This window comes from Salmo salar, chromosome ssa17, assembly GCF_905237065.1.
Source record: "Salmo salar chromosome ssa17, Ssal_v3.1, whole genome shotgun sequence".
Classification (NCBI taxonomy): Eukaryota; Metazoa; Chordata; class Actinopteri; order Salmoniformes; family Salmonidae; genus Salmo; species Salmo salar.
The window spans coordinates 28,297,237-28,319,705 of record NC_059458.1 but is presented as its reverse complement, the minus strand read 5'-3'; the positions used below and the strand labels follow the sequence as shown (position 1 = coordinate 28,319,705).

Here is a 22,469-nt window from a genome sequence, read left to right as displayed (position 1 = left end):
GCTCTTCATTCAGTCATTCTGTTCCTGCACACCATCCCAGTGTCATGGAACTGAACTGTTCTGCAATCATGCTCCCAGTGGCCAGAGATAGTATTGCTGTGTGCCGTACATTGTGCTTGATGGACAGCTATCCATATGAAGAGGGCTTTGCTTGTCTGTGCTGGCTGTAGCATGTGGACACTGCAAAGAAAGAAAGAAAGCTAAGCTAGTGTAACTCATCAGCAGCACAGACCACTGCAGATTTACTTCCAGACCTGCCGGTGAACCCAGAGAAGCCTCGTTCCGACAATCCTGCCATGGCAGAGGAACACCCACAGGGGGCACCCCCACCGCAGAGCACGGTGGCCCCCACCACAGAGAGAGAAACACCTGAGGGAGCAGAGAGCACTGTGTCCATCGCTGAGTCCTCCTTTGGTTCCCCCAAAAACAAACCTCTAACAGATGCTACCCCCACAGAACCCGAGAAGGCGGTTCAGCCTTTAGTGCAACCAGAAAAAGGGCAAGGGACTGGGACTGGAAGTACCACTAGTGTGGTTCCTGAGATAAAATACCTTCCGGAGCCCAAGACCACGGCTGACAAACAGCCCTCGGTTGAAGAGCTCGACTCAGTTCCTCTTTCAGTTGTATATGAGCCCCTGAAAGATTACATTGAGGAAGAGGAGGAAAATGATGATTATGTTACACCCAGTAAGTCAGCAAACCTTGAGAGCGTTCGTGAGGAGAAAGAGATCAAATCAGAGAAAACTGAGAAAAGAATGCTGAGTCTAGGACAATCGACCGCCAGGCCATTGTCATTTGAGACTGAGAAGATTGAAGAGACACCTCAAAGTAATGTCAGTGACGGAGAAAACCCAAAGCAGGAGGCACACATATCTGCTGCAGACGGTCTAAAAGACAAGCATAGTTCGGAAAATAAGTCTGGAGTTGCTTCAAAAGATGAGTCGGGTATGACGGCCTACTTTGAGACCTCTACACAAAGGGATACTGAAAAACCAGGAGAACGTGGTGAGGGTTACTATGAGCTCAGTGCTGTCAGCCAGAAGAAGCCCTCAGAGGAGGTTCTGGAGGCCGATTCAAACATTAAAATAAGCCATTCAGCACCAGAACAGACAGAATCCAGCATAACGTTGATGAGTGACAGTGCCATGGACAAGCTAGAGGATCTCCCTAAGAGGAAGGATGTGTGTACTAGGCTGTCACCTGGCAAATTGTCATTGGAACACAGAAGTCTTTCTCTGAATTTTGCTATTGGCTCAATGGGTCAAGCAGGAGAGCAAAGCCAGTCAAAGCTTTCATCTCTTACAGAGGTCTCTTCCGGAAGCCTGGATGAAACCACAGGTTACCTTCCTGTAACCACCCCATTAGTAACATTAGAGAGACAGTTACTTCCTGTGACTCCAGAGATAGCTCTCCCAGTCCCTGCCACTGAAACCTCCACTGATCTACCGGAAGACACCACATCTAAGACAATGTGTTCTCCAGAGTTGTCACTCTCACCCATGAAGCAACATTACACCCATTTGAACGACCCATCCAATGATCTTCCTGAGATGCTGGACCTAGCCGGTGTTAAGCCCAAACCCACCTTGGAGATGAGGGAGCTGGACCAGCATAATAGAAGGAGGTCTGTCCCTGCCTGTCCATCTGCTGCTCTGGTGGGCAGTTCTCTGGCCAAGCTGGTGCTGGGGAACCAGCAGACGCCCAGGGTGGTGGGTGGAGAGGAGAGCCAGCAGGAGGAGCGTGGTTACTGCGTGTTTAGTGAGTACTCTGGTCCCATGCCCTCACCTGCCGATCTGCACAGCCCAGTGGGCTCCCCACACCAACGGTTCCCCACAGTGACTGAAGGGGACAGTGACGAGGAACTGGGAGCCATTGCGGAAGAGGGCGAGCAAAAGCTGGCACCGCAAAAACCAGACCAGGCAGAGGAATCGGTTGGAGGAACGGTTAAGTCAACTTTGGTGCTTGAAAGACCTGTCACGGCAGGTGTCAAACCGGATCGTCTGAGGATCCCTGTGGCCCCATCCAAAGATAAACTGACAGAGTTCCGGCTGGAGAGCGGTCTTCCTGGGGACATCAAAACCCAAGCCATTCCTGAGGTAGAGTTGGAGCAGGACCTCTCTAGAGAAGCGTCCCCCATCCCACCAGACTTCGCATTTACTTTTGGCACTGAGGTGAAGGATGCCAAGCTTTGTGCGACCCCCGAGTCTCCAGCAAAAAAGGCTGCCACTGTGGAGAGAACCAAAGTTGAGGGAGCCACAGCGGAAGTCAAAGTAGAGGTGGCGTCAGCAAGGATTGGGAAGAGTCAGAAGACTGGTCTTAAAAAGCCAGAGATGGAGAAAGTGGAGGAGAACTCAGACCCAGACCATCAAAACGCTATTGAAGACTTACAGCCAAAGGATGTTCGTGGACCGGAGAGAGAAAATAAAAAAGAACCCATGACATCATCACCAGAATCATTAGTGGAGATCATCATTGCGCAGGAGAAGAAGCGTGAAAGTGAACCAGATGTGTCAACAGTACCAGCAGAGGCTGCCGTTCCAAAAGAAGAGGCCAAGACCAAAGCTGAATTAACATCACCAACACCCTCTAACGTGAGCACTGCAGATGCGGAGGAAGCCACAGAGCAACTAGAGGAGAAAAGTCCAGAGAAAAGTGTTTCTAGAAGTTCTCCAGTTATAGTCATACCTCAGGCACAAGTTGAGGAGGAGGAAGACGATATAGAAGTAGCTGAGGAAGTCTTGGAGGAAGTTGAAGGCCCTCCTGTGCTCCTCAATGAGAAAGAGCAAGGGAGTCACCCTGTGGAGAAGCAGGAGGAGGTGGCAGAGGAGGTGATTGTTGAAAATCCTAAAGATTTGGAGGCTGCTGTTCCTGGGGATGACGAATCATGTGATGCTACTGCCCCAACCATTGATGAAGGGGATTATGCCGGTCGCATCTCTCATCTATCTGCCTGCTCTGACAACGACCAGCCACAAACCCTCGATGGAAAGGAGGCAGAGAAAGAGAAGAATAAAGTGGAGGATAAAGAAGGGGTGGTGCTGCAGGAGGAGGAGGAGTCCGCTGAGGTGGGGCAGGAAGTTGAGATGAAGGCTTCCAGTCGCGAGGAGACGGAGACCTCAGATGTACTGCAGAGCCAGACCAACGAGACCACCGCTCACGACGAGACCACCATGGACGTCTCCATGTTAGACAGCGAGAGTGGCTGGGTGGACTCACAAGGTAGTTGTCCCAGAATGTGCATGCAATTATAACAATGTAAATGCAAAATGTTAGCTTCACATGTTTTTGTTTGCGTAACTCACACATCTGAGTGTTATTAACAGCAACAAACAAGCGTTTTAACTGGACTATAAACAACAATACACAATCTATATTGTGGAAATCTTGAAATGCAACTTTATACACAGATGGTCCATTCTATCCAATATAGATAACGTGCAATATAGGACACATGGGCCAGGTGTATGTGGGCTTAGCCCTCCTGTCCTATCTCACTCCCTATGCTGCAGATGATGACAGAAGCGTAATGACAGAGCAGATTGAAGCTCTGCCCAAAACACAGAGTCCTGTCAAGACTCCCCTGGTAGAGAGACCCTCTAATAAACGTCCCCCCGGCAGAGGACAGGGGCGCATCTCCACCCCAGAGCGCAAACCCAACCGCAGAGAGCCCGTCAGTCGACGTCCAAAGGAGGAAGAGAAGAAGAAAAAAGGTTTCTAGATCTAGAATGTTAGATCGTCCATGTTATTCTGTGTTATTTACTGTATATATCTGAGGTACTGCTGAGCATCACTTCTGTCATGGAAATCTTTTAAATTGCACTGGGAAGGAATTGTTTTAGTTTTATTACACAGTTTGTAAATGACAATGTTATCACCTCTTCGTGGTCTTGAGACCCATACTGTGTGTTGATTAAATGGAAATTGTACCACGCTATAATGACAACAGATGTCCACTTCCTTCCTGTTGTTAACCCTGTCTTCCTTCTCTGCTAGCGGGGACGAAGAGAACTGAACAGTGTAAGGTATCAGTCCTCCAGTGTCGCTCTCCCACTCGGAGGATTGTAGTCAAAGCTGCTACGTTCAGACAAGCTAGACCTGCTTCGCACCACGGCTCTGCTAGACGCAAGCCACCAGGTGACCTACCTACCGTCCTCACAGCAGGGAAACCGATGCAATGTAGCTGGCCAAAAACAGAATGTGCACTGCAGACCCATCGCTAGATGTTTCTCTGTTGTTCATAGTTTTTTTCTCCCATTTTATTCCTGTATTGGTATTTGATGTTTTGTTTTTGAGAATCATGAGATCATGTTGCATTATGCTCATCCAAGCTGTAAGCTCCGTGTTTGGGGAGTGGTTGTGCTTTGTGAGGACAATGTGCTACTATGGTTGTGCTTTGTGAGGACCATGTGCCACTATCCCAGCTAGCACATAACGTTCTGAGAACCGTATATTTCTTAGAGCTTGGTGAGAGCATACAACCTCCCCTCAACGTTCTGGGAATGGTGCAGGATAATTTCTTGGCTTTAGAACATTCTCAGCACATTTAAGGAACTTGACAAAAAAATAATAATAATCTTGGTATTTCATACTTTAACAGAACGTTTCCTAAAAGTTCAAACATGGTTACATTTCATTTCAATGTTGGTAATGTTCTAGTAATGTTCTTTAACTGATTTGACATTGGGAATCTCTCTAAATAGTTCAGAGAACATTAGGAAACAATGTTCTTCTGTGGGAATTTCAGTACTGCAGCATTACGTTTCCTAGAAGTTTCCTCATGGTTTTATTTAAAGTTATGTTATAAAATTGCTCAGAGGATGTTAAGAAAACATTCCAGAAAAACCACAAGAAAACTTTAGAGAACGTTCTAAGAATGTTATTTAAAACATATACCTTCCATTCTCAGCATCAACAAAACTCTCACTATCTTAGGTTAATGAGTGCTTCTTTCCTTTGTAATGGGGTCTGTTTGAATAGACTAAAACTAACATTTTTGTATGTGTAAAAAAAACATGGCAGGCTGGTGGCGCAGTGGACTAATTCTACAGCCGATTAGAGGTATGAATCTCACTGATGCTGTGTCACAATAAATGTGTTTGCATGATTAATGCCAAATGAAATCAGTTTCTATGTGCTTGGAGTTCCAAAAAGTGAATCCAAATAAGCTAGCAGTGTTATTAAAATCATATTGAAACATTCAGTGAAAGTTTTAAGGAAGCTATTCAAAAACCTCCCCAAAAAATTGGTTCTCAGAGCGTAAATAAAACCTCAGAAGAAAACGTTCAAGGAACTAGACTAAAACGTTCTCAGAACCTCCAGCAAACCTAAAAATGAACGTTCCCAGAACAGGCAAAATGTTCACTTCCATTCTCAGAACGTTTAAAAAACTTTCAGTTTTACCGGTCAGAATACTTATGGCTTCGTTCCCAGAACCAATGGGAAACCAAAAACGCACGTTCCCACAACTTCAAAGGAACCAAATGTGCTAGCTTGGATGGTTTTTGTCTTGAGCCACAGTACTATACCTTGCTCTTCTGTTTGGTGGAAGTGACTGGCAGGTATCTGACTGGGGTGCTGCTGTGTGAACTGAAATATGGGTGAATTTGGTCAGGAACAAATGAGAGAGAGATGCTTCCTTGAAGATTTGCAGTAAGAATGCATCACTTTTGCATTAGAACGTTTTCTGATTCAGTGGTTAAAGATAGAGTGCACTGGCTGTGTGTGTGGACTGTGTGTGTGTTCGAGTGTTTGAGATTATTGATGGGTTGTAGTCTTCTCTAGTATCTGGCGTCTGCTGCATTCCCTCTACTCATTGTTTCCGCTGTGTTTCTGTTGGCTGATATCACCCTCTGCTGGCCTAGCCCTGCCAGTTAATTATTCTCTCTCTCTCTCTCTTTCTCTCTCTCTCTCTCTCTTCCATCTCTGTCCCTCCCTCTCTCTCTCTCCTCCCTGTCGCTCTCTCTGTCGCTCTCTCTCTCCTCTCTCTCTCTCTCTCTCTCTCTCTCTCTTTCTCTCCTCCCTGTCTCGCTCTCTCTCTGTTGCTCTCTCCCTCTCTCTCTCTCTCTCTCTCTCTCTCTCTCCTCCCTGTCTCTCTCTCTTCCCTCTCTGTCCCTCCCTCTCTCTCTCTCTCTCTCTCTCTCTCTCTCTCTCTTTCTCTCTCTCTCCTCAGCCGTGGAGGACCGGCAGCCTCTTAATGTGGCCCACCAATCCCGGGAAAGGACCTCTGTAAGTAATACACACTGTGTGTATATGGTAATTTAGAATATATTGATGTCACATTGTGTTGTCACTGACATCCCACCTCCGATATGTCTTCGGTCTTTGTATTACATTATTTTCCCATCTCTCATCTCCTGTCTGTCATTCTGTCTATTATTTGTCCATCTATCTGTCTGTCCTGCATGCCATCCATTCATCCTACCTGCGTTGCCATGGCTACCGTCTAGAGCCTCACACGCACCGCCTTAAAAAACCATCGACTGACCAGGGGGGTAGAGGATCTGTCACCCAGGCCCAACGCTGCATGCTCCCACACTAAACCCAAACCACTAGTGGAGGCGGAGTTATGCGGGCCACGCCCCTCCTCCGCATGCTCAGGCAGAAACTCCCCCTCACCCTCACTGCAGAGGCGGGGGCGGAGGGAAGAGAAGGTGAGGAGGAGGGGAAAGGAAAATACACACCCTTTAGAGCAGTACCCTCCCTCCTTCCTGTATAGGTGCAATTCATTCCATATTGTAATGTTCCGTAACGACTATGTCAGAGATGTTCATTCGTTTTTGTCCATTCATTCTCACAACCACACAATTGGGTATTACAAGTAATTTAGTTCTCAGCAATCGGGTGTTGTCGGTATGTTGTTACTAGATCTATGGCATGTGTTTGTATCTGTGTCTGCTAAGTGCTCACACATGTACTGTATGTTGTGTGTGACAGGAGGGTACCTGCCGGACCCCAGAAAAGAGGTCCTCTCTGCCCAGGCCTGCCTCCTCCCTGCCCCGCCGCGCCCCCCCAGCAGAGCACGACAACACCAGCCCTGCCCCCCGCAGGCCCACCTGTAAGTAACCCTCCCCTCCACACACTGGTTCTTCAGACAGAGGATATACTGCCATATTAACCAGTATTCTCACATTTCACCACCAATAAACACACATATGACAGAACGGTTTAGGAGATTTGTTATTGAATTTGTTGATAATACTATGTGTAAAGACACCCTGTCCTCTCTTACTACGCGCTTTCCCTTTTCACAAGTTTCTGTGATTTGACTGCTATCTAATCTCTTAACTCAACAACTATCCTCTGCTCAACTCAACTCTGTTTCTCTCTTAACTCAACAACTATCCTCTGCTCAACTCAACACTGTTTCTCTCTTAACTTAACTATCCTCTGCTCAACTCAACTCTGTTTCTCTCTTAACTCAACAACTATCCTCTGCTCAACTCAACTCTGTTTCTCTCTTAACTCAACAACTATCCTCTGCTCAACTCAACTCTGTTTCTCTCTTAACTCAACAACTATCCTCTGCTCAACTCAACACTGTTTCTCTCTTAACTTAACTATCCTCTGCTCAACTCAACTCTGTTTCTCTCTTAACTCAACAACTATCCTCTGCTCAACTCAACTCTGTTTCTCTCTTAACTCAACAACTATCCTCTGCTCAACTCAACACTGTTTCTCTCTTAACTTAACTATCCTCTGCTCAACTCAACTCTGTTTCTCTCTTAACTTAACAACTATCCTCTGCTCAACTCAACTCTGTTTCTCTATTAACTCAACAACTATCCTCTGCTCAACTCTTTTTCTCTCTTAACTCAACAACTTTCCTCTGCTCAACTCAACTCTGTTTCTCTCTTAATTTAACAACTATCCTCTGCTCAACTCAACTCTGTTTCTCTCTTAACTCAACAACTATCCTCTGCTCAACTCAACTCTGTTTCTCTCTTAACTCAACAACTATCCTCTGCTCAACTCTGTTTCTCTCTTAACTTAACAACTATCCTCTGCTCAACTCTGTTTCTCTCTTAACTTAACAACTATCCTCTGCTCAACTCAACTCTGTTTCTCTCTTAACTTAACAACTATCCTCTGCTCAACTCAACTCTTTCTCTCTTAACTCAACAACTATCCTCTGCTCAACTCAACTCTGTTTCGCTCTTAACTCAACAACTATCCTCTGCTCAACTCAACTCTGTTTCTCTCTTAACTTAACTATCCTCTGCTCAACTCAACTCTGTTTCTCTCTTAACTCAACAACTATCGTCTGCTCAACTCAACTCTGTTTCTCTCTTAACTATCCTCTGCTCAACTCAACTCTGTTTCTCTCTTAACTTAACAACTATCGTCTGCTCAACTCAACTCTGTTTCTCTCTTAACTTAACAACTATCCTCTGCTCAACTCAACTCTGTTTCTCTCTTAACTTAACTATCCTCAACTATCCTCAACTCAACTCTGTTTCTCTCTTAACTCAACAACTATCCTCTGCTCAACTCAACTCTGTTTCTCTCTTAACTTAACAACTATCCTCTGCTCAACTCAACACTGTTTCTCTCTTAACTTAACTATCCTCTGCTCAACTCAACTCTGTTTCTCTCTTAACTTAACAACTATCCTCTGCTCAACTCAACACTGTTTCTCTCTTAACTTAACTATCCTCTGCTCAACTCAACACTGTTTCTCTCTTAACTTAACTATCCTCTGCTCAACTCAACTCTGTTTCTCTCTTAACTTAACAACTATCCTCTGCTCAACTCAACTCTGTTTCTCTCTTAACTCAACAACTATCCTCTGCTCAACTCAACTCTGTTTCTCTCTTAACTTAACAACTATTGTCTGCTCAACTCAACTCTGTTTCTCTCTTAACTCAACAACTATCCTCTGCTCAACTCAACTCTGTTTCTCTCTTAACTTAACTATCCTCAACTATCCTCAACTCAACTCAACTCTGTTTCTCTCTTAACTTAACTATCCTCTGCTCAACTCAACACTGTTTCTCTCTTAACTTAACTATCCTCTGCTCAACTCAACTCTGTTTCTCTCTTAACTTAACAACTATCGTCTGCTCAACTCAACTCTGTTTCTCTCTTAACTCAACAACTATCCTCTGCTCAACTCAACACTGTTTCTCTCTTAACTTAACTATCCTCTGCTCAACTCAACTCTGTTTCTCTCTTAACTTAACAACTATCCTCTGCTCAACTCAACTCTGTTTCTCTCTTAACTCAACAACTATCCTCTGCTCAACTCAACTCTGTTTCTCTCTTAACTTAACAACTATCCTCTGCTCAACTCAACACTGTTTCTCTCTTAACTTAACAACTATCCTCTGCTCAACTCTGTTTCTCTCTTAACTCAACAACTATCCTCTGCTCAACTCAACTCTGTTTCTCTCTTAACTCAACAACTATCCTCTGCTCAACTCAACTCTGTTAATCTCTAAACTCAACAACTATCCTCTGCTCGGCTCTGTTTCTCTCTTAACTCAACAACTATCCTATCCCCCTTCACTCCCCTCTCCTCCTCTTACTCCTCTCCTCCTCCTCCCTCTACTCCTCCTCATCTAACTCCTCCTCCTCCCCCTTTCCTCCTCCTCCCCCCTCTCCTCCTCCCTCTTCTCCTCTAACTCCTCCTCCTCCTCTAACTCCTCCTCCTCCCCATTTCCTTCTCCTCCCCCCTCTCCTCCTCCTCCTCCTCCTCTTCTCCTCCTCCTCCCCCTTTCCTCCTCCTCCCCGCTCTCCTCCTCCTCCTTCTCCTCTAACTCATCCTCCTCCCTCTAACTCCTCCTCCTCCCTCTTCTCCCTGTAGCAATTCAAACTGAGCCCAGAGGGGAGCACAGGTCTGGGAGGTCCCCTAGTATCGCAGGTAGATCACAGATAGATCCACTCTGTCATCCACACCACGCCCTGGCTGTCTCTCACTAGCTTTGATAGATCCACTCTGTCATCCACACCACGCCCTGGCTGTCTCTCACTAGCTTTGATAGATCCACTCTGTCATCCACACCACGCCCTGGCTGTCTCTCACTAGCTTTGGTCCTGTTCCCCTGCTAAGACGTTGCTGACGCATGCCAGATCTTACAATGCCTGGATAGGTATTTTACGTATCAGCTAACCACATCATATTTTATAGCATTATGGTGCCCAACGGCAAAGTCCATGATATGGCACGCAGCCATTGGTTGATGCATGCAACGTCTGAGCAGGGGAACGCAAGCTCTGTCTGCATGTTTATCAATCAGCCATTTTGTTTTGTCTTATTGATGAAGTCAGTGACCGTCATGTTATTGCTCTGTAAAAGTATTAAATATTATGTCCTAGCTACCAGCAAACACATCACAATCATTCATGCTGTTTAGTTATTGGGTTATTTTGCCAGCCTGCTTTATTGTGTTCTGGTTTAGTTCTATTCCGTCTCAGCTACTTGATGTCAAGGTCTTTTGTCTTGTTTGTCAAGGTAGTGTTTGCCATCAAGTTGAAGTTGTGTGTCAATACTCTAGTCTCTCTCTGTATATCTCTTTCTTTCTTTCTCTCCCTCTCTCTCTGTCTCCGTCTCCATCTCTCCTCTCTCTCTCTCTCTCTCTCTCTCTCTCTCTGGCTCTCTGTCTCTGTCTTTATCACAGTTCCACCCTGACTTCTGTTACCTCTCTGTCTCCCACCCAGTCGGCACAAACTCGTCGGCCCGTTCCCGTTCTGCCCGGAGCGGAGCCTCCACGCCCCACACCCCCGGCTCCACAGCGGTCACCCCAGGCACACCACCCAGCTACTCTTGCCGCACCCCTGGGAGTCGCACCCCCGGCAGCCACACACCCAAGTCTCTCAGGTTGATACTCTAGACGTTAGAGAAGTGGGCCAGCAACCTGAGGGTTGCCGGTTGAAATCCCACATCGTCAGTGAAAGCTTGTGTGTGTGTGTGTGTGTGTGTGTGTGTGTGTGTGTGTGTGTGTGTGTGTGTGTGTGTGTGTGTGTGTGTGTGTGTGTGTGTGTGTGGCTGCATATGTGTGTGAGTCTCAGGGATTTGGGTTTATAAGCAAAATGACATATGTCTGTTCTCTGCAAGATAGTAGACAAAGTTGTTCTGTTGTTCTATTCAGCCTCCTCACTCAGGAGAAGAAGTTTGCTGTGATCCGCACACCGCCCAAGTCGCCCTCCACCACGCCCAAGCAGCTGCGCGTCCTCAACCAGCCCCTGCCGGACCTGAAGAACATCAAGTCCAAGATCGGCTCCACAGACAACATGAAGTACCAGCCCAAAGGTGGACAGGTGAGATGACAACCACTCAGCATAGGGGATATGGCCTGTGTTGAATACCACTGTGGTCACCAGTCGTGGCTCTCTTGCGGTCTCTCTGTCTGTTTCTCTCTCTCTCTAACTATCTCTCTCTCCCTTTCTCTCTCTCTCTTTCTTTCTCTTTTCCTCCCTGCGCACTGTTCCCTGTTCCCTTCTCTGTTCCCTGCGCGCTGTTCTCTAACCACCACTCTCCTCTCCTCTCCTCGTCTCTCCTCGTCTCTCCTCGTCTCTCCTCGTCTCTCCTCTCCTCTCCTCTCCTCTCCTCTCCTCTCCTCTCCTCTCCTCTCCTCGTCTCTCCTCGTCTCTCCTCGTCTCTCCTCTCCTCTCCTCTCCTCTCCTCTCCTCTCCTCTCCTCTCCTCTCCTCTCCTCTCCTCTCCTCTCCTCTCCTCTCCTCTCCTCTCCTCTCCTCTCTCTCCTCTCCTCTCCTCTCCTCGTCTCTCCTCTCCTTTCCTTTCCTCTCCTCTCCTCTCCTCCCCTCTCCTCGTCTCTCCTCTCCTCGTCTCTCCTCTCCTCGTCTCTCCTCTCCTCTCCTCTCCATCATAAAGCACTGCATCTGTTTCTGGTCCTGTAACGTTGCACCTGCCCGCCCACATTCTCAGTCTCCCACTCCCTGTGTGTGCTGTTTCTCCATCTCTGCCAAAGCAAATGTTTATCCTCCCTTCTCATTAGTCGAGGGTTGTTTAGCCTCTGGTCCGATTGGTTGACAGTTGTTTACCCTCTGGTCTGATTGGTTGAGGGCTGATTGACCTCTGGCATGATAAGAAGTGCATTTGAACCAGAAGCCATAAACTAAAGATCCCAGTCTGTAGTTATTTCAGCTCCATGGGAGTTTACAGATAGCCTGGTTCCAGATCTGTTTGTACTGTTTTACCAACTCCTTTCATCGTTTGGAATCAGGCCAGGGTTGGGTGCCCCCTTGAGGTCATAAGCAATGGCAACATGTGTCATATTGGAGGTAATTACTGTAGCTTTAAAACTGCTAAATGTTCTCTCAGCCTCATGACAAGATGTGTAGAATAGCATTTTAAAACTTCAAATGTTTCTCTCTGCACCATGGCAAAAATGTGTTGAAAAGTTAAATGTTTTCTCCCCAAAATATCTGCTTTCTTAAAAAACACTTTGTCCAGCCCTGTTTTCCATGACAACAATGGGAGTTGGCTATACAGCAAAAACAGATCTGAGATCAGGATATACATGACATTAAGGCAGGGAAATATCCTACACACAAGTACCAGTGGCTGTGTTCTTGTGGTAGTTTCTTCCTCATTCCCTACTCTGACAGACGCAATTAGCCAGAGAGGTCTTTAGCTCATGCAGAAAACAATCCAGCCTGTCTACTCACTCGCTCACTCACAGTGTACATATTTAACCAGCAAGCTGAGTCTAATAACAAACATACAGTAGTTGCTGTTATATGAATCTTTCAGAATGGAGAATCCCTATTGGCTATTGAGGTTTGTTTTCATCCTTGATGTTGAAGGACCTTTGTTCTGTGAGAGGAGTGGAAGACAGGGCTGAGTTTAATGAGCTCTAGTCTGGTGTTGCAGTCTGGACGAAGGCTCAGGGCTTCAGTGTAACACAGCCTCAGTGAAAATTAGAAAACATCATGAACCCCAGAATAATCCTAGAATAATTTATACATCTCAAAATGAATCCAATAAGTTATATCTTCCAATGGGAAATCTTTATGTTGGTGCAGTAATTTCACTGCAATATTTTGTGGTGACCTGTAACCCCTCTATGAGTCTACCCACTTGTATTTGCTGTAGGCAGCTATTTACTATCTCTATTTAGAATCTCTATTTAGGCAGCATATTTAGAATCTCTATTTAGGCAGCTATTTAGGATCTCTATTTAGAATCTCTATTTAGGCAGCATATTTAGAATCTCTATTTAGGCAGTATATTTAGAATCTATTTAGGCAGCATATTTAGAATCTCTATTTAGGCAGCATATTTAGAATCTCTATTTAGGCAGCATATTTAGAATCTCTATTTAGGCAGCATATTTAGAATCTCTATTTAGGCAGTATATTTAGAATCTATTTAGGCAGCATATTTAGAATCTCTATTTAGGCAGCATATTTAGAATCTCTATTTAGGCAGTATATTTAGAATCTCTATTTAGGCAGTATATTTAGAATCTATTTAGGCAGCATATTTAGAATCTCTATTTAGGCAGCATATTTACAATCTCTATTTAGGCAGCATATTTAGAATCTCTATTTAGGCAGCATATTTAGAATCTCTATTTAGGCAGTATATTTAGAATCTCTATTTAGGCAGCATATTTAGAATCTCTATTTAGGCAGCATATTTAGAATCTCTATTTAGGCAGTATATTTAGAATCTATTTAGGCAGCATATTTAGAATCTCTATTTAGGCAGCATATTTAGAATCTCTATTTAGGCAGCATATTTAGAATCTCTATTTAGGCAGTATATTTAGAATCTCTATTTAGGCAGCATATTTAGAATCTCTATTTAGGCAGCATATTTAGAATCTCTATTTAGGCAGTATATTTAGAATCTCTATTTAGGCAGTATATTTAGAATCTATTTAGGCAGCATATTTAGAATCTCTATTTAGGCAGCATATTTAGAATCTCTATTTAGGCAGTATATTTAGAATCTATTTAGGCAGCATATTTAGAATCTCTATTTAGGCAGCATATTTAGAATCTCTGGTTCTTTGTCATTGACTGACCTTGTAGAGATGGTCATGTTTTAGCAGCTTTAGGATCTGCAAAAATAATTAGATGAAAAGCACAGGTGTGTGTGTGTGTGAATGTATTGTGTGTATGTATTTATGTGTGTGTTTGACTGTGTGTATTCCCACTTGTGTGTGTGTGTGTGTGTGTGTGTGTGTGTGTGTGTGTGTGTGTGTGTGTGTGTGTGTATTTATATGTGTGTTTGACTGTGTGTATTCCCACTTGTGTGTGTGTGTGTGTGTGTGTGTGTGTGTGTGTGTATTTATGTGTGTGTTTGACTGTGTGTATTCCCACTTGTGTGTGTGTGTGTGTGTGTGTGTGTGTATTTATATGTGTGTTTGACTGTGTGTATTCCCACTTGTGTGTGTGTGTGTGTGTGTGTGTGTGTGTGTGTGTGTGTGTGTGTGTGTGTGTGTGTGTGTGTGTGTGTGTGTGTGTGTGTGTGTGTGTGTGTGTGTGTATTTATGTGTGTGTTTGACTGTGTGTATTCCCACTTGTGTGTATCTGCGTTTAATTGGCACACATGTGTGTGTCCTCAGGTGACAGGAGAATCCAGGTCAGAGTCTGGTTGATGAAATACTAGGTTTGTAGGCCAGGGTTCTCCTTTCCAGAGACGTACCAGCTTGTGTTCACTCATTGGCTCACGTCTCATTCCAACCACGTCTCTTGTGACCGCTACACGGTATAGGTCTTGCCAGTCCTGTATTTCAGACAAGTATTTGCACCTTAATTATTATTTTTTTTAAATCGGAAATGATTACCTTATGACCATTAAGAACAGCTCAACTCAATATTGGGAAGGTGTTCTTAATGTTTTGTACACTCAGTGTAAATGTTACGTCGGGGCATGGATTCTACAAGGTGTTCTTAATGTTTTGTACACTCAGTGTAAATGTGACATCGGGGCATGGATTCTACAAGGTGTTCTTAATGTTTTGTACACTCAGTGTAAATGTGACGTCGGGGCATGGATTCTACAAGGTGTTCTTAATGTTTTGTACACTCAGTGTAAATGTTACGTCGGAGCATGGATTCTACAAGGTGTTCTTAATGTTTTGTACACTCAGTGTAAATGTGACGTCGGGGCATGGATTCTACAAGGTGTTCTTAATGTTTTGTACACTCAGTGTAAATGTGACGTCGGGGCATGGATTCTACAAGGTGTTCTTAATGTTTTCTACACTCAGTGTAAATGTGACGTCGGGGCATGGATTCTACAAGGTGTTCGAAAACGTTCCATATGGATGCTGGCCCATGTTGACTCCAATCCTTCCCACAGTTGTCAAGTTGGCTGGATGTCCTTTGGGTGGTGGACCATTGTTGATACACATGGGAAACTGTTGAGTGTGGAAAACCCAGCAGCGTTGCAGTTCTTGACACAAACCGGTGTGCCTGGAACCTACTACAATACCCCGTTCAAAGGCACTTATATATTTTGTTTTGCCCATTTACCCTCGAAATTGCACACATAAACAATCCATATCTCAATTGTCTCAAGGTTTAAAAATCCTTCTTTAACCTGTCTCCTCCCCTTTATCTACATTGATTGAAGTGGATTTAACAGGTGACATCAATAAGGGATCATAGCTTCCACCTGGATTCACCTGGTCAGTCTATGTCAATGAAAGAGCAGGTGTTCTTAATGTTTTGTACACTCAGTGTACATAATATGATTATTAATCCAAATAAATATCAACGTACAGATACTGTACACATAATGCAAATGCAATTATTTGCAACATATGGACATACCGACACGATTACACGAAGCACTGCATGACCAGCCGTCACATATAAACAATATGATTTTCATTCTACGTAAATATCGATATACAGATACTGTACTAATGTCAATGCAAGTACCAGGCGGCAGATAGCCTAGCGGTTAAGAGTACCGGGCGGCAGGTAGCCTAGCGGTTAAGAGTACCGGGCGGCAGGTAGCCTAGCGGTTAAGAGTACCGGGCGGCAGGTAGCCTAGCGGTTAAGAGTACCGGGCGGCAGGTAGCCTAGCGGTTTAGAGTACCGGGCGGCAGGTAGCCTAGCGGTTAAGAGTCCCGGGCGGCAGGTAGCCTAGCGGTTAAGAGTACCTGGCGGCAGGTAGCCTAGCGGTTAAGAGTACCGGGCGGCAGGTAGCCTAGCGGTTAAGAGTACCGGGCGGCAGGTAGCCTAGCGGTTAAGAGTACCGGCGGCAGGTAGCCTAGCGGTTAAGAGCGTTGGAACAGTAAATGAAAGGTTCCTGGTTCGTCTCCCTAGAGGCAACTAGGTAAAACATTGGTCGATGTGCTCTTGAGCAAGGCATTTAACCTTAGTTGCTCATGTAAGTCGCTCTGGAAAAGAGCGTCTGTTAAATGACAATAAAATCGATACAAATAAATAAAAATGACACATTGAGCTATTCACACATTTTATAAAGAGGCATATACAGTTTTTTATTGGTTTTTAGATTGAGATTTTAAACCAGAAGGTGGACTTGTTTCATCAAAGTGTGGATCCAAGGAGAATCTGAAGAACTCTCTACACTGTGGAGGCAGTGTATGTACTGCTCTGCTTTCTCTCCATTCCTGCCTTGATTTTCCTTTCTTTTATCTGGCTTTTCTCAACCCTTTCTTTCAGATGGGGTCCCCGGTCCATTTTCTTGCCTCTGGTTTCATTGGTACTGTGTATTTCTCTAATTGATCTGTTAGTCAGTCTGTATTGAGTGTGTGCTTCATGTACCATGGTAATTCTCTTCAAAACAGGGTACATTTGAGTAGCAGAATGATGTCAAACAACAACGTTTTGATATCCCACATTCCTATTATATTATATCTATGTCCTCCTACTATGTCCTGCTACTATGTCCTCCAACTATCTCCTCCTACTATGTCCTCCTACTATGTCCTCCAACTATTTCCTCCAACTATGTCCTCCAACTATGTCCTCCTACTATGTCCTCCAACTATGTCCTCCAACTATTTCCTCCAACTATGTCCTCCTACTATTTCCTCCAACTATGTCCTCCTACTATGTCCTCCTACTATGTCCTCCAACTATGTCCTCCTACTATGTCCTCCAACTATGCCATTGGAGAATGAATGAAGGAATGAATTGATGGATGAATGAATGAATGGTTTAATTAATGGATGGATGGGTTAATGAATGAATGAAGGAATTAATTGATGGGTTAATGAACAAATGAATGAATTGATGGATGGATGAATAGATGGATTAATGAATTAATGGATGGATTCATTCATTAATTAATTAATGGATGTATGTATGGATGGATGGATGGATGAATGGATGGATTAATAAATTAATGGATGTATGGATGGATGGATGAATGGGTGAATGAATAACTGACTGAATGGGCTTGCGAGCTAGCGAATAAACCACAGAATGAACTAATTCTAATAAACAGAGGAATGAATGTCTGAGTGTTACAGAGTATGGATGCTGTCGTCCTCAGGTCTTCATTCCAAGTGTTAAACTGGACTTTAGCCATGTCCAGTCTAAGTGTGGCTCCCTGGACAAAATCCAGTACGCACCCACCGGGGGAAACGTGAGTGTCTCAACACAGTGTGTTTACAAACCCTACTCTAACCAACCTCTCACTCACTAACCAACAGGCATGGATGATAGTGAATCATGGTATCACTGTGACAGTGTTTTCTATGGATGGTGGATGATAGTGAATCGTGGTATCACTGTGACAGTGTTTTCTATGGATGGTGGATGATAGTGAATCGTGGTATCACTGTGACAGTGTTTTCTATGGATGGTGGATGATAGTGAATCGTGGTATCACTGTGACAGTGTTTTCTATGGATGGTGGATGGTGGTGAATCATGGTATCACTGTGACAGTGTTTTCTATTGCTTTGCTTTGCGTCTTGATTATTAAAGACATGGCGATTTGGCTTTTTAATCACATTCCTTACTCAGTTTTCAGTTTAGTCTTGGCACAAAGCACAGCTACCTAACCTCGTAGTGGTTTTCAGTACAGTACCCTGTCTGTGCATACAGGGTCATCAAAAACTATCCTAAAATAGTATTTTAACATAGTCCTTTAAATAGTCTTTTAACATAGTCATTTAGCATAGAGTTTTAACTGTATGTATCCTGTCACACCAGCCAGAGACGTCACTCAAAGGACATCTGGCCCACCCACCTATTGTTCATCTAGCAACATGAACTGAATCAAAATAAACACTGAAGATCAATTAAAACACCTGTTCTCTGACTTGTCACTTAGCACTGGTGTTCTCTGTGATGTAATAAATAGCCACATTCCAGAATGTCTGCAAAGCTGACATCTACCCAGGCGTAGTGAAATTTGGTTCTGACTGCTTTGCAGATTGTCTGGAACACGGCCAATGTGTTCAGTGCTTGTTGTTGTGTTAGTGTCTGCTTTGATGTTCTAGATTGATTGGTTTATTGTGGTAGATTGATTGGTTTCAGTTGATTGTGTGATGTCAGTGTTGTCTTGGGTGATGTCATTGTCATATTGTGTGATGTCAGTGTCGTATTGTGTGATGTCAGTGTCGTATTGTGTGATGTCAGTGTCGTATTGTGTGATGTCAGTGTCGTATTGTGTGATGTCAGTGTCGTATTGTGTGATGTCAGTGTCGTATTGTGTGATGTCAGTGTCGTATTGTGTGATGTCAGTGTCGTATTGTGTGATGTCAGTGTCATCTTGTGTGATGTCATTGTCATCTTGTGTGATGTCAGTGTCGTATTGTGTGATGTCAGTGTCGTATTGTATGATGTCAGTGTCGTATTGTGTGATGTCAGTGTCGTATTGTGTGATGTCAGTGTCATCTTGTGTGATGTCATTGTCATCTTGTGTGATGTCAGTGTCGTATTGTGTGATGTCAGTGTCGTATTGTGTGATGTCAGTGTCGTATTGTGTGATGTCAGTGTCGTATTGTGTGATGTCTGCTAACTGTCTCTGTTGAGTGAGGTGGTTTACAGTGATTTTGTAGTGATCGTTATTCTTCAGGCAGTTTGTTTCACAGATTGATGATGTCCTTAATCTGTTGAGTGCTACTTTCTGTTCTTCCTTAAATGTATGCCTTTTTATTAATGATCTTTTATTGAAGAAAATTAGGATACAGTAAATTATGTTAAATTCCGCATCATTTCAAGGTATTGTCCTACAGCCCTTCAGATCTAAAATGTGGCAGTCCCTTCCCTCAGTGCAGTATAAGACAGTGTCTGAATGTGCCTCTCGCAGGTCCACATCACCACCAAGAAGATAGACCTGAGCCACATCACCTCCAAATGTGGATCAATGTCCAACATCCGTCACCGGCCAGGTAATCAGCACTTTTTTAGTTGATTCATTAATATTGAGTGATTATCTAATAGAGAGAGTATTCCAATCTTTTGGGTGAACAGGGCATAAGGACAATACATTTCTAGTTACACTTTCATACATGACATTTTTATGCTGTACCTCAGACAAGTCACTAACTGTAGTTTAATTAGCAATGGACTATTAATCCTACAGGCATTTTGTCCTGTGTAGTTACATAGTTCAACTATTGCTTCTGTTTATATGAGTATTGATTCATTCATATCCTATACTTCTCCTCTCTTCTTCTCCTCCCCTCTTCTTCTCTTCTTCTCCTCTCTCCTCTCTTCTTCTCTTCTTCTCCTCTCCTCTCTTCTTCTCCTCTCTCCTCTCTTCTTCTCTTCTTCTCTTCTTCTCCTCTCTCCTCTCTTCTTCTCTTCTTCTCTCTCTTCTCCTCTCTCCTCTCTTCTTCTCTTCTTCTCCTCTCTCCTCTATTCTCCTCGCTTCCTTCTCTTCTCTTCCACTCCTCTCTCCTCCTCTATTCCTCTTCTCTCTCCTTCCTCTCTACCTCTCCTACAGGGGGTGGTAACGTGCGTATCGAGAGTGTGAAGCTGGACTTCAAGGACAAGGCCGAGGCCAAAGTGGGCTCATTGGCCAACGCCAGTCACACCCCCGGGGGAGGACAAATCATGGTGAGACAGTCTACAGTAAAAGGACAGTACAGGGTCATGTTCATTAGGCACCAAACAGAAGAAAACGGACTGAAACAGGGAGGGACTACCTGGACTTTTCCAATAAGAAACTCTCATTTTCGTTTTCGATTGCAAAATGTTTTAAAACAAGTTCAGTTTAAAACAAGTTCAGTTCAGTTGCGTGCCCTAATGGACACGACCTAGGTTTACATAGATGGCTTAGTGGTTTAGAGCATGGTGCTGGCAACAGCAAGGTTGTGGGTTTGATTCCAACATGGGCCATGATTAACCCTCTCCCCCCCCCCTCTCTCTCTCTCTCTCTCTCTCCCTCTCCCTCTGTCTCTGTCTCAGATTGAGAGCCACAAGCTGACGTTCCGTGACACGGCCAAGGCGCGCGTGGACCACGGGGCAGACGTTATCACCCTGTCCCCAGGTGGCACGGGGGGCACATCCCCCCACCGTCTCAGCAACGTGTCATCCACGGGCAGCCTCAACCTCCTGGACTGCCCCCAGCTGTCCACACTGGCCCAGGACGTCACCATGGCCCTGGCCAAGCAAGGCTTATGAGCCTCCTGCCTCCTCCATTGCCCCCTGGTTCCTGGTCCTTCATCTCCCCCTGGACCTCCTGGATCCCTTGGACCCCCTGGTCTTAACATCCCCCTTCAACATTTCTCCGTCGACCCTCCACTGCAACAACCCTTCGCCGTCGTCCCCCAAGATAAGAAACCAGACGACTGTGATCAGAGTATCAGAGTCCATCTTCCATCATTCCACTCCCCCTCCCTCGCTCCTCCATAGGAAAACATGCTATTTAAACTACCACCACCAGGGGGATTTTAATGACTGACTCTAGGATGTTTGTTCTTCTTCTTTCTGTTCTAAGGGATGTGCTCGACTCTGCTAGGGTGTGTTGTGTTGTTCTTTTGGCTTCTTTTCATTCCATGTTGAACGTTCTTTGGGACAGTACTGTAGATGGCCAGTGTGCTAGCTAGCTAAGCCATTGAAACAGGTGCAGTGATAGTGTTGATAGGGTATTATCGGTTATCTAAGACTTTACAGTGATTCTTATTGTGTGGCAATGATCTCAAAGACATTCCATTTGGCCTAGGATATTAAGCAGCCCAGCCTGGTTTCATTCCCAACACACACTATATATACAAAGTATGTGGACACCCCTTCAAGTTCGTGGATTTGGCTATTTCAGCCACACCCGTTGCTGACAGGTGTATAAAATTGAGCACACCGCCATGCAATCTCCATAGACAAACATTGGGAGTAGAATGGCCTTACTGAAGAGCTTAGTGGCTTATAACATGGCACCGTCATAGGATGCAACCTTTCAAACAAGTCAGTTTGTCAAATTTCTGCCCTGCCAGAGCTGCCCCGGGCAATTTTAAGCACTGTTATTGTGAAGTGGAAACGTCTAGGAGCAACAACGTCTCAGCCGCGAAATGGTAGACCACACAAGCGCACAGAACGGGACCACCAAGTGCTGAAGAGCGTAGCATGTACAAATCGTCTGTCCTCGGTTGCAAAACTCACTACCGAGTTCCAAACTGCCTCTGGGAGCAACTTCAGCACAAGAACTGTTCGTCAGGAGCTTTATGCCTAAGATCACCATGCGCAATGCCAAGAGTCTGCTGGAGTGGTGTAAAGCTCGCCGCCATTGGACTCTGGATCAGTGGAAACGTGTTCTCTGGAGTGATGAATCATGCTTCACCATCTGGCAGTCCAACGGAAGAATCTGGGTTTGGCCAGGAGAACGCTACCTTCCCCAATGCATAGTGCCAACTGTAAAGTTTGGTGGAGGAGGAATAATGGTCTGGGGCTGTTTTTCATGGTTCGGCTAGGCCCCTTAGTTCCAGTGAAGGGAAATCATAACACTACAGCATACAATGACATTCTAGATGATTCTGTGCTTCCAACTTTGTGGCAACAGTTTGGGGAAGGCCCTTTCCCGTTTCAGCATGACAATGCCCCTGTGCACAAAGCGAGGTCCATACAGAAATGGTTTGTCGAGATCGGTGTGGAAGAAATTGACTGGTCTGCACAGAGCCCTGACCTCAACCCCATCGAACACCTTTGGGATGAATTGGAACGCCAACTGCAAGCCAGGCCTAATTGCCCAACATCAGTGCCCGACCTCACTAATGCTCTTGTGGCTGAATGGAAGAAAGTCGCTGCAGCAATGTACCAACCAGGGGCGGTCCTGGGGGGGGGGGGGTGGGGGCAGTGCCCCTGTGACAACAATTTTGGACCCCCTTGTGGCCCCCCTAAATGTGGAGTATGAAATAATTTTTACATAACTAATTTTAGCTATCGTTCTTTTTTTACATCCGTTATTAGACAGTGGCAACGCGGAACACTAATGATTATGAACATGGTCTTTTGCCTGCTAATGCCTGCAATGCAGTGAAGAAAACGATACGACAACAATAACGTCTAATGTAACTGGCCCTTCTAACAGTACAACTGGCCCAAGCTTGGCCCCCCCAATTGAAATGGTCTA

At 44.8% G+C, this 22,469-nt stretch overlaps 1 protein-coding gene across 10 annotated transcripts in view; it reads left to right on the top strand.

The window, feature by feature from the left end:
• The window catches only part of LOC106594619 (microtubule-associated protein 2), a 93,214-nt gene extending 71,647 nt beyond the window's left edge, over nucleotides 1–21,567 (top strand). For 4 of the 10 annotated variants that reach the window (XM_045699337.1, XM_045699336.1, XM_045699335.1 and 1 more), the window contains 12 exons: nucleotides 253–3,219; nucleotides 3,510–3,710; nucleotides 3,994–4,134; nucleotides 6,170–6,225; nucleotides 6,934–7,054; nucleotides 9,803–9,859; nucleotides 10,657–10,816; nucleotides 11,088–11,256; nucleotides 17,443–17,535; nucleotides 19,209–19,290; nucleotides 19,848–19,960; nucleotides 20,312–21,565. In XM_045699337.1, coding sequence (XP_045555293.1) covers nucleotides 253–3,219; nucleotides 3,510–3,710; nucleotides 3,994–4,134; nucleotides 6,170–6,225; nucleotides 6,934–7,054; nucleotides 9,803–9,859; nucleotides 10,657–10,816; nucleotides 11,088–11,256; nucleotides 17,443–17,535; nucleotides 19,209–19,290; nucleotides 19,848–19,960; nucleotides 20,312–20,527 — 4,376 coding nt within the window. In that variant the 3' untranslated portion in view covers nucleotides 20,528–21,565. Of the gene's footprint in view, nucleotides 1–252; nucleotides 3,220–3,509; nucleotides 3,711–3,993; nucleotides 4,135–6,169; nucleotides 6,226–6,933; nucleotides 7,055–9,802; nucleotides 9,860–10,656; nucleotides 10,817–11,087; nucleotides 11,257–17,442; nucleotides 17,536–19,208; nucleotides 19,291–19,847; nucleotides 19,961–20,311 lie in introns of all 10 variants that reach the window. The other 6 variants (XM_045699345.1, XM_045699344.1, XM_045699343.1 and 3 more) reach the window with 4 other exon arrangements.
• The last annotated feature ends 902 nt before the right edge of the window (nucleotides 21,568–22,469 follow it).